Source organism: Camelus ferus, chromosome 3, assembly GCF_009834535.1.
Source record: "Camelus ferus isolate YT-003-E chromosome 3, BCGSAC_Cfer_1.0, whole genome shotgun sequence".
In the NCBI taxonomy this organism is placed as follows: Eukaryota; Metazoa; Chordata; class Mammalia; order Artiodactyla; family Camelidae; genus Camelus; species Camelus ferus.
In genome coordinates this window covers 43,971,006-43,983,326 of record NC_045698.1, presented here as the reverse complement: position 1 = coordinate 43,983,326, position 12,321 = coordinate 43,971,006, and the positions used below count along the sequence as shown (strand labels likewise).

General features: G+C 33.3%; 1 protein-coding gene across 9 annotated transcripts in view; it reads right to left on the bottom strand.

Moving 5' to 3' along the window:
- ERBIN (erbb2 interacting protein) overlaps positions 1–12,321 on the bottom strand; it is a 101,261-nt gene that overhangs the window by 18,157 nt on the left and 70,783 nt on the right. For 7 of the 9 annotated variants that reach the window (XM_014560389.2, XM_014560390.2, XM_014560391.2 and 4 more), the window contains exons 16-19: positions 8,356–8,477; positions 7,148–7,321; positions 6,160–6,345; positions 1,656–1,770 (exon numbers count right to left, since the gene is read on the bottom strand). In XM_014560389.2, the coding sequence (XP_014415875.1) occupies positions 1,656–1,770; positions 6,160–6,345; positions 7,148–7,321; positions 8,356–8,477 (597 nt within the window). The remainder of the gene's footprint in view (positions 1–1,655; positions 1,771–6,159; positions 6,346–7,147; positions 7,322–8,355; positions 8,478–12,321) is intronic. The other 2 variants (XM_032473280.1, XM_032473318.1) reach the window with 1 other exon arrangement.

The following is a 12,321-nucleotide window of genomic DNA, read 5'->3' as shown; positions in this document are numbered from 1 at the left end:
AGTTTTAGAAAATATGCTTTTCCACACATTTACAGTTTTAAAAAGTCATAGTACAGTTCACAGCGTTGGTAAACTTATCTGGGGTAGAAATTATTTCATACATGCATGGAATCATTTTCATCTATTCTGACAATCAAAATGAGCAGTGCAGTCAATCAAAAAACAAACACCAAACAATTCAAGAAATTTTCACAAAGTCAATTCTCTTTAGTTTTTAAGTCATTTCAAAGAATGTATGTAAATAGTGAACTGAGTGAACTCTCGATACGTTAGATGGTTTCATAATAACTGAAAAAACAGAAATAGACAATACTCATATTCCATTATAGGTAGGTAGTATAAAAAGTACTATTTTTTAAGTACTGATAAAAAGATAGTAACTTAAAATCTTTACCACACTAAAAGCTATTTTTAACTCAATTCTAGCCAAATCATAGGAATACTACATATAGACACAGTCAAAGGAGATTCTATGAATCAAGGATATTTTTGCTGTTCCAAATATCTCAGTTGAAGTAGTCGATTGTGTCTACACAACTGACACAACTGTGCTACACAGTTGAAAACAGTAGCTCCTGGGGCTCTGTAACTTCAACTTTAAGGTATTTGGGTCTTGGATTCTGAATTCTTTTCTTTAAATTCATTTTTTGTTTGTTTTGTTTTTGGGGGAGGTAATTAGGTTTATTTATTTTTTATTTATTTTAATGGAGGTACTGGGGAATTGAACCCAGGACCTTGAGCATACTAAGCACACATTCTACCACTGAGCTATACCTTCTCCTACCTTGGATTCTGCATGCTTAAAATACTGTTAATATAGCACTTAAGTTCTTTCCTAGATATATCCCTCTTCTTCTACCTCCTTATCATGGGACAATTGTGACAATTAGATAATAACATGTAAACTCTTAGTAAGTAACAATTAGGAAGTACTCAAAAAATATCACTACCATTATTCTTATGAAACTCCAAGCTATCCTTTAAAGGCCAACTTGACAGTAAGTTTCATTAATGCCATAAAGGCAAAGGATAGATAAATCTCTGGTGGAGATAATGTAGATATGTTCAGGCATTTGGTGGGAAGGACTGAGGGAAGGATAAAGGGAAGTGATTGATACTCTTCAAGTTTTCTTTCATTTCTAAGAGTCTGAGATTCTATGGTACGAGTGGCTGGGATGGGGGAGGTGTGTTAAAAAAAAAGTTCTGGGATAGATAAAACAACAAGCATCTGCAATACATCAGGTACTGTGCTAGATCTGAATACACTGAACAATCCAATACATTTAGTATTCACAAAATCCTGCAATAGCCTCACTGCATGTCTAACTAGACCTACACACATGGATAAAATTAAGTAGCTCAAAGATCATACAGCAAACAAGTGGAGAGACAGAATCATAATCTAGGCTGATTTGCCTATAAAGTCCATGCCTCATAAGTAAACTTGCATGAACGAGGAAAGAGAAAAGATCCACCAAGATTTTTCTTTAAAAACACAAGCAATAAGGAATAGATCTTTTAGAAAGGCATGTTTTAAAAATTATTACTAAAAAGTGTTTTAAATAACATGACGACATTTAATGAAATTTATTCTAAAAAATTACTAAATTTTATTCAGGTTATTTCTATTCTTAGTGCTTTCCTTTAAATCTAACCTTTTTTGTTATTACTAAGTGCTACCACTTTGGGTTGGTTAATAGAACTTTCAATTAATGGTGGCCGCATCTCTGCCATTTTCATCTCTTCATCAGAAGACAGTTCTTCAGATTCCTAATTTAAAGAAAAAAGAAAGACAATATTTATAAAAATAAATTTTGGTTTAAGTGAATAAATATTAAGTCCCAAGAATTTCAAAGAGAAAAGAATACTTAGAACACATATAAAACCTTTATTACAGTAATAGTGACTAAAACTAGCACGTGATTTAAAATTTTCAAGACACTGGAGTAAAACTATGGAAATTATTAACAGTACGCCGAAGTACCTAAGGTATAATTTTCTGTGGCGGTCCTTAATTCAACTGTATTAATGATCAGTATGTGCCTGGTACTATGTCAAATGTCAGAGAAACAGAAATGAACAAAACATAATCCCTGCTCATTGAAAAACTCAGTTTAGCAAAGGTACTCTAACAAAAAGTCTATTCCTAATTCTCAAACTTATTTCCTCAAGGATCTCTGGGTTCCAAGGAATCACAAGGACTGAGGCGTTCTTCCACCAAATGAAATAATGTCAATTTTTGCCCAATCTGAAGACAGAATTTTTAAAATTATTCTACATGATTTTTTTTCTCTGATAATTTGGCAATTGTCTTGGGTTATCTACCATTGAGTGCTATTAGACAGAAGAAGAAGAAAAAAGACCCCATGGTCAACAAGTGTTAACAGAAAAATTTTAACACTGTATATATTGTATATTAATATCAGATCTTCTATAGGTTAAATTATTCCCAGTTAATATGATGAAAATAAATAAAAGGTCTTAAAAAGGTGTTCTATTAAAAGTACTAAGACTTCTACGTGCTTTATCTGCCATAATAAATATGTGGTTTGGAGTCAGAAAACTATCTCAGTTAGAATATTAGACAGTAAATATTTTAACACTTTGCGAGTCAGACACCCTCTGTTTCAACCAACCAATTCTGCTACTGTGTATACAAGTCGCCAGAGACAATATGTAAACAAATTACTATGGCTGTGTGCCAGTAAAGCTGGATTTCATCTAATTTTTCACATTTCACATAATACACTTTTTCTTTTGACTTTTATTCAACCACTTAATAATGTAAAAGCTGTTCTCAGCTTGTAAGCCATACAAAAATAGGCAGTGGGCCAGATTTGGGCCACAGGCCAGAGTGTGCCAACCCTGTTCAAGATTGTGTTACAGAAGAGTTAGACTGTTAACTAGTAGATGAGGGAAAGAATGTAAATGGGGTTTAGTCTTCAAACGTGAGTTAAGAGGGAAATGACATTCTGAGTAGAGGAAAACATGGAAATAAGGTATGGCAAGTCAGCTTCATGCAGCTGGAACTAGGGATAAAAGAGGCAGGAGAGAGAGAAAAGGTAGACTGGATTGCAGGGTAAAAGGTTATGCTCTGGGTACGAGCTCATGTGTTGGCCTGAAAGTTGCCAAGCCAGGAACTCACAAGATGGGATTAACTTTTAAAATGTAACTCGGGTATTAAAAATGTACAGAAAGAGAAAGAGACTGCTGGAAAGCAATCTAGCTATGCAACAGTTCTGAAGAAAAAAGACTCCACCTGTCCTTAGGCAGTGGCAGTGATAGCCAGTAAAGAAAAAAAAAGAATCAGACAGAAAATTTGCAATTAACAAGACTTGACTGACAGAATGAATGGATGACCGGAACGAAGAGGGGCAAAATGGTCTATCTTAATCGTTGATATATCTGCAGCATTTAAACTGCTGACCAAATTTTCTCCTTTGTGAAGCTGTATTATACCTGGGCTTCTTGGAACTTTAGTCTCCTAAATCTCCTCCCACTTTTCTGTTTCCTTGCTCATGTCAATTAATCTTCTGCAGTTGGTTCATATTTTTTTCCTTTCTCCATGATTATGTTTAATGTAGAAAATTCTCCAATTTATAAGCTAGCTTTGCTTTATCTTTTGAGCTAACGATCCATATTTCCAACTATTTATTGAATGAGTCTATCTGATGGTCTTTATCAAGTGTTCAAACTCCACATATCTAAAAACAAATTTGTCCTTCCAAGCCTGTCTGTTCTCTTAATACCACTATTTCTGTTAATGGCATCATCATCCTATTCAGGCATAGTTATGTAATTGTTCCCTCTTCTCTATTCCTTATAGTCAAGGACAGTCGCATCTAGTATCTGTAATTTTCTTGCAACTAACTTCTAGTCCACGATTTCTACTATTGTTATTCAAAAGCCCTCAAAGTTGGAGAATTCAGCTGCTGTTGCTAGATAACTCTAATACATAGCTCTATCACAAGTAATGCTCAGCTACAACGTTTTCAGTGGCTCCCTAAATGATATAGTATAGAACATTAAGTCCAAATGTCTTACCATAGCTTTTAAGGGCTTCAGAATCAGGATCTACTAATTTCATTAGAATTAGTAGAATTCAGAATCTACTCTACTAATTTTATTTCATATACTATCACCCCTGACATATTCAGTCAAAGTGAATGTACTCTTTTCCATATTTTCTAAATCCTATTCTTTGGCTCTCATCATTTCTCATTATTTCATTAAGTTCTCCAACTTCTACTAATACAAACATTTCAAAACACAGGTAAAATGCCTCCTTCACCTTAAAGCATCCTTAGTTCTTTGTAGCCAGAAAATATCTCTTTTCTAAATTGCTGTAGCACCTAATGCTTTTCTTAGTACCTTCTTACATACTTAGCACACTCTAACCTTGATTATATTCTATACATTCATTTATCCATTCTGCCACCATAGCTCCAAATGCAGGGCCTTACAACAGAAATTACACTAAAGGAGTGTTAGTAAGTTCACTGGGACAATCCTAATAACTTTTTCATAGACTATATTAGGTTCAATGTATATATAACAGTGTATTGAATGAATATTAGGTTCAATGTATATATAACAGTGTATTGAATGATGTGATTCATTTAGTACATTCAAAACCCACGAGTTTTTTCCTGTAGTAGAAACTAGCTTACAGGATAACGTTGAAGATAGATGATATACTCTGAATTCTCAGGAATAAAGATGCTGTTATAAACCCACAATACCACTATTTTTATACACCAGTGCTCTCCAGTATAACTTTCTGTAATGATGGAAATTATCGGTGTAGTTCAACATGGTAGCCACTAACCAACCAAATGTGGCTACCGGGTATCCGAAACATAGCTAGTATAACTTAGCAGCTCAATTTTTAATTTTATTACTTTAAAAAACCACTTGTAGCTAGTGGATACCATAGTGGGCAATACAGCTATAAATAAAAAACACTTCAGAATTTCATTTTCAAAGGTTATAGCTTTACCATTTTACATTACCTCCAGCAGTGTACGAGGGGAAGGTAAAATGGTACAATCACTTTTGGAAAACTGTCTGGCAGTTTCTCAAACACTTAAACATAGACTCACTATGATCCATAGAGCTTTCTCTGACCTAGCAATTCTACTGAGGAATATACCCAAGAGAAAAGAAAATATATATCTACACAAAAACTTGTATACAAATATTCAAAGAAGTCTTATTCATTACAGCCAAAATGTGGAAATAAATCAAACGTTCATTATTGGTGACTACAATGGAATATTGTTCAGACATTTGAAAAATGGATGAAGTACTGATACATGCTACAACATGGATACCCTTGATGACATTACACTAAGTGAAAAAAGCAGTCACAAAGACCACATATTGTATGATTACATTTATATGAAATGTGATACAACACTGTAAACTGACTATACATCTATAAAAACAAAAATATTTACATCAAACGCCAAGAAGAGCCAAACCTATGGAGGCAGATAAAGCAGATTACTAGTTGCCTAGGATTGCAGGGTAGGGGGTTGGAGAAGTTGTAGGGAGACAACTAAGAAAGTACAGGCTTTCTTTTCAGGGTAATGAAAATGTCATAAAACTGACTGTGGTGAGGGCTGCACAACTTTCAGTATACTAAAAGCCATTAAACTGTACCTCTTATTTAAATGGGTGAATAATATAGTATATGAGTTATATCTCAATAAAGCTGTTTTTTTTAAGTTAGTTTTTTTGATCCACCAGAAAAATCTCTTTAAAAAAAGTCTCAAGATAGTCAGGAAAAAAATACTTTACAATCAATGATAAATGCTTAAGTAAGTCAAATAATTAAAGTACACCTATGGCAACCTTTTCATTTTTTTCTTTTCATTTTTAAGTTATAGAAATAAAAGCAATTGCTATTCTGTAGTTTACAGAATTAGAAAAGAACTGCCACAAACCAATTTATACAGTAAAAATCTTATACCCATTGTACTCAAATGTTTAAGCTTAAAGCGATAAATGAGTGATACAGCAATTATAAAATTTCTCAATGGCAAATGCATTAGCGTATTTTCTATCAGTATCAGGTTTCTCCTACCTTGAGAACAACAAATGAAATATTAAATTCTTATCAGTTATGACTGCCCCAGAATAATCATGAAGCCATACCTCAAAAACATCATCATGATTGACAATATGCTTCAAGTTCTCAGAGGCTTTCATATTTGCAGTCACTGGTGGATTCCCAGGACTGATCTCAGCTTCAGGTTCATTAGTCGTCTGATTAGAGTTTCCTATCATATACTTTTCTCTTTCATCAGCCTTGCTTCTTACTGGAGTGGTACTTTCTGAAGTCTAAGTAAAAGAAAATAAATCTTGTATTAAAGTTTAGATGAAAATTTAGAAGTAATTTAGTATTTTCCTAGTCTAGATTAAATTGAAGAAATCTGAAACCTAGAAATGTCTAGCACTCACAGATAAAATGCTCATTTGGGGAACAGGTGGTCCCAAAGGTCCATGAGCCATATTAAACTTTATAATTCAGCTGATTAGATGAAATTACATTTTATCTTAAAAGTTGCAAAGCTGATGTTTATAACTGAGTCAGCTCAGCATGCTCAAACTCAGGTTAATTTTTTTTCTGCTCATTATAGAATGCATAATGACTCTAGTGACATGATAAAACTTCTGTTTCTGTGACACAATGTGGTAGAAAAAGTCCATTAAAGGAACATACAGTTTAGGGGTTTGTGTAAATTTCTGAAATATTCCAACGAAATGCTGATGATCTGCCACAGCAATACATTTAAAATTAGAACTGGGTAGAGTAGATCAATATTACCAAGGGAAAAAGGCATTTCCAAAACAACGAATTTTCTGGTATCTGTTATCTAATTCTTCCTTCAGACAATGGTTTTTCAAAGTACATGTTGACACTCCCATGCCCATCTGGATAGTCTGTAACTACCCTGAAGTGGTAATAATAGCCAGTTAGGGAGTTACTACAGCTTTTAGCTCAGGTATTGGAGAACACCCCCTTAAATGTGGGAGTACATTTTAGTGCATACAAAAAGGATCACTATATCAATTATCATTTTAAAATTTTAAAGAACTTGAAATAGATTTTGGCCAATGGTTTTGAATTGAGTTTTCTAACCTTTACACCCACATCATTATTTACAACTTGCTGATCTTCATGAGGTTTCAAATCTTTCCCAGAGTCTTCATTACTCTCTTCATCTTTTAATCTATGTACAATGGTTTGAACAGTTTTGACCATATTTTTAAGTTCATCTGGGTATGGGGTTGGATATCTCTTTAAATTTCCCTCCTAGAAAAAGAGAATAAGTGAAAATTAAAATATAGATAAATATTTCTAATGTCAACCTCAAAATTTAATCTATAATCCATCTTAATTACATTGCATGTCTAGTGCATAGGAATAACTGTGAAGATAGATGATAGGCCTCTGAAAGCATTTTAAACTCAATAAAAGTACAGTTTTATTGACAGTCAAACTTCACAGTTATAGATTTTTAGTGTTTTAAAACCTTTTTTTTTCAGCTGACTTAAACGTATTCCATTTAAAGATACATGGTGTGGATATTGGCAACATTGTCACCTGGTTTTTAAACAGGTATGTGTTTTCCAGCTAGATAGTTATCCAAACACATAGAAAATGCCTGCATTATATCTTTTTTTTAAAAAATTTCTTTGTACAATTTATTTTTATTTACTTATTTTGGGGGAAGGTAATAAGGTTTATTTATTTATTTATTTTTAGAGGAGGTACTGAGGATTGAACCCAGGACCTCATGCACGTTGAGCATGAGCTCTACCACTGAGCTATACCCCACCCCCCTCGCCTGCATTATATCTTATGTGTTAAGAACCAGACACTTCCAAGGTCAGCCTAATTGCCATTTTCTGGGATTCAGCTAGTTTTATTATATAAGGGGAAGATAATCACATCCATAAGTAACTTGGAAATGTGTACTTGCTGTTTCTGTCACTGCGACACAGTGTCTTCATAAAGAAACAAAACATTCCTATCAAAGAGTTCTTTATCCCTATAGTACATATAAATAAATCATTAAAGAAAGGAAAGGTAGAAAACAATCATCTGTTTTTCTCTTATGTTTATGCATAGTATGAAATTTGACTTTTAATCACACAATTTTATATTGTTCTCAAATTCTTTCACATGATAAATGTATTGGATCAGTAAAATTTCAAGTGCATTGAAGGCAAGGAATGAAACCAGTACTTCTTTGTATCCCCCAAAATAACACAGACTAGCTACACAGTACCTAATAAATACCAGCAGTCCTCTCTCAAATCTGAATGAAAAAAGGTCAGACTCACTCTGGGAGGTGCCTCTCTCTCATCTTTGTCTTCATCACATTCAAATGCCACTTGAGCCCGCTGTTTTCTCTGTTCCTCCCATAATGAAGGGTTAAAACTTTCATTATCTGATATGAACATAACTAGAGAAAAACAAAAAACAAAACCCCACTATATTTTACTGTAATTACATATGAAAAACTATTACTTGCTCATAATTTTCTTTATGAGATATGTTCCTTTAGGTAAATCAAGACTGGTCAATCCCAGCAGCTATAAATTCTGTACTAACAGCTAGGCTGTGTGTTGAACATTTCTTTATAATACCCATCATGTATCTTTTCTTCCCTAAAGCTGATTTGTCTTGTTTTGTTACCAGAAGGATTCCTGAAGAGAATCCAGCAATCAAAACACTATAGATTAGTGATTTTGTGCAGTGTCCTACAAAAAGTAACACAGTAATATATAAATTATTTCATCCAAGTTCTGGCATTCAGAAATCTTCCTAATTCCAATATTGTTCATTATGTATTGGGATAGGGAGGGTAATTTAAAACAGAAAGAGGGAAATAGTTTGGTAAAAAATGACTATACTGATGGCATGTAATTACATTTTTGCATTAAACATGACATACAATATAGCTTTACTAAGTAAAGTGATTACAAGATATCTTCTACATCAAAATTAATGAAAATTAAAAAAAATAAAAATTGAAAATTTAACATAAACTCAACACTTACATATCCTATCTCTGATATAATATTAAAGATTTAACAATAGTGAGTTTTTTGCTTATTAGGTAACTAAAAAGAAAAAAAAACAACAAAAACCAAAGCTTAAAAAAATTAACGCATTTGACTATTATATATCACCTTATAGAAGTCTGTAGAGAAAACAGAAAAAAATCACAACTTATTTTCTGCCCATTGAAAGAAAACAAGAATACCTACTCAAAACAAAAGGGATTAAAAGTACCTAAAATTAGCTAATAGAAAAACTAAAATTCCTGGAATACCCAAATATGGTCAGTTTCATTACTTGTGCAAAAGCAGCATAATTATCATTTATTTTTAGTCCTTGTTTTGGACTTCTTTCTCTTTTTTAATCTCATATCCAAACTAAGAATGCCATGAAATGAAATATCAATGGGAATGAAGCTTTAGATTTGGCTTTTTCTTTGTTTTTACTGCTAGGCTCAAGAACTTTTTAACTGCTTTGTGGAGTTGCTTAACATTAAATGAATTAGTGTTTTTTGTTTGTGCAAAGTGGTTCAAATTCCTGGGTAACCCTACTGACATACTTTTGTGGTATATATGGAAATGCAAGCAGGGCAAAGCAGTTCCAACAAAGTCTACTTTCAGGACTAAGATGATTTCCCCTCCCTTCTTAGGCTTGCTTTGTTACCAGAAGGATTCCTAAAGAGATCTAACAAAAAACTATAGATAAGTGATTCTGTGCAGTTCCTCACAAAAAGTAACATGGTAATATATACATTACTTCATTCAAAATTTGGCATTCAGGAATAATCTTCCTAATTCTGATATCGTTCACTATATATTGGGGCAGGTGGGTGGGGGGTACGGGTGGACCCCCAATCACCAGCTTAGCCCAGAGATCTCTTAAGAGTTTTAGATCATGTCAAAGCAAATTTGATGCTAGAAGTTTCTCAGAACCCCAGGGTAACTTTTACCATGCCTCTCACTCCTGTCAACTTTTGGTCACCTGCACTTTCTTCCACTTAGTATAAATCTCACAGCTTTTAACATTCAGGGCATTAGGTAATAATTTTTTTTTTTTTTGTATTTTGGGTGCCACTCAACCTTATCACACTGGCATATTCCTTAAGGACTTTACTATTTCCTAGAGTGTTTCTCTCTACGTAAGACCTGGCAATATCTTGAATGATGACCACGTGTGATGACCCCACCTCGACAATGCAATTTCATAGTTCTCGATGCCCTCGATTCCACTGTCCAGCTGCACTACACCCATGTAATTCACACCATGGTAATACTCAAGACCTTAGCTTCTGTGATACTTTTCCACTTCCCTGACCACTACCCTTGTCCTTCCAAATCATTCACTTCTTTTTTACTGCTAGTAAATACTGAGTTCCTTGATCTCATTTCTTTTTCTTCCTGTAAAACCACTGTAGGTTTTATTTCTCTATTCACCTTAGATTTCATGATATATCATTTTTACCACTCTCACGTTTCTTGTCCTTTTTCCTTAAGTCATACCTATCTCACAAATCCTGTCATGTGGTACTTGAATCATCTACCTTCTTTGCTCTGGAATTCTATCAGAGAAAAATGACATAACCTTGTTGGTTAGAACCACCACGAATTTATGCTACTGCCTCCTCTCTGCTCCATCTTCAATGTTGCTCAGGAATCCTATTTATCCCTACTCAGTCTTCTTGCCCACTTCAAATCACTACCGTTTCCCTCAAACACCTTTCCCATAACCTTTAGAGGCAATTTTTCTCTCTGACTGCACTGAGAAAATAAATGTAATGAAACCCTTAGATTGACATTACTCCCCAAAATCTGCTTTGGGCAGTTACAAACTTATTATCATATGGATTCATACTTCCTCTTTTTCCTGTTTAAGACTGATTCCTGTAATGAGGCCTTCTTTCAAATTTATACATTATTACCCCCCTTTTATATCATGAGCTTCTTGAAAGCAAGGATTTACGATCTTAAATACTTAGATCTAACACAATGCCTGGCACACAGGTGGTAATAAAGATGGAATGAATTAAATGTGAACTCTCAAAGTGTTACAGAATTCCAACTCAAGAACATTATGTTTTCTGACTCACCTATTTCTTAGAGGCATGTGATAAAGGAAAAGCTTTTCTTGCAGTTGAAAAATTCACCTCCATGACCATGACAAATGTAGTTTCTGATTCAGTATCAGTGTAATAGTTACACCACTCTCCTTATAATACCATAATACCCGTAGTGAAATACTTTTAAAAAATAAAAAAGTCTAAGAGGACTCAGAATATTATAAATTTATCTCAGACTTTTCTTCTGACTCTAAAATGCATCTACAAAGTCAAAAGTTAAAGTGGCAGGGTTTTATTTTGCTACTTCTACTCTTCATATCAGAAATAAATTTCTTACCTGAACTATGATTTCTTTTAAGAAGAAACAGTAAGAGAATAAATTGAAATGATAGAAAAAAGGAGGCCATGTGAATGTGAATCATGAAAACAGAAAACAGTAAAAAGATCAAGATATACGTATACCAATGATTAGAACAGTTTAGAGCAGGGGTCAGCAATTTTTTTTCTGTAAATGGTCAGATAATAAATATGTTAAGCTTTTGTGAGCCAAAAGACAAAATCGGGGATATTATTATATAGATACCTTTATAACATGAGAAATCAAAACTCCATAAGATTTTTGACAAATGTAAAATATATTAATAATTGAGTAACATTTTTTGTACTACAGCTGTACTAATGCAAAGACTGAAATTCTTAACTGTTGGAATAACATTTTGCTTAACTGGGGTTCAACATTAGTGTTCACTATTATCAAACTGATACAAATATTCACCTGCAAAAATTACAAATGGTTTTGAGTTGTTTTATACATGTTTGGTTACTTAAAAGTCAGTATAAAAAAAAAATCCTGAAGTCTCTATATGACAATAACAAAACCAGGGAGGCAAAGCACTAATAATACATTAATATAATTAAAACATCAAGATCAAACATGTCCAATGGAGACTGGTTCAATCACAAGGGAAAAAATAATTTTGTTTGTATGGTATCTATATTTGTTTTTTTCCTAGTATTTTTCGTTTTTATTATTTCTCTGAAACAATAAAAGCAGCAAAATAAAGTATAAGAATTAATTTTCCAAGTTTCCCTTTTCTAAGACAGGGGACAGAAAACTATTAAATGTGACTCACTCCCTATTTTGTATATTATTCACAAGATGCTCACTCACTATTTCCTATTATCCAGA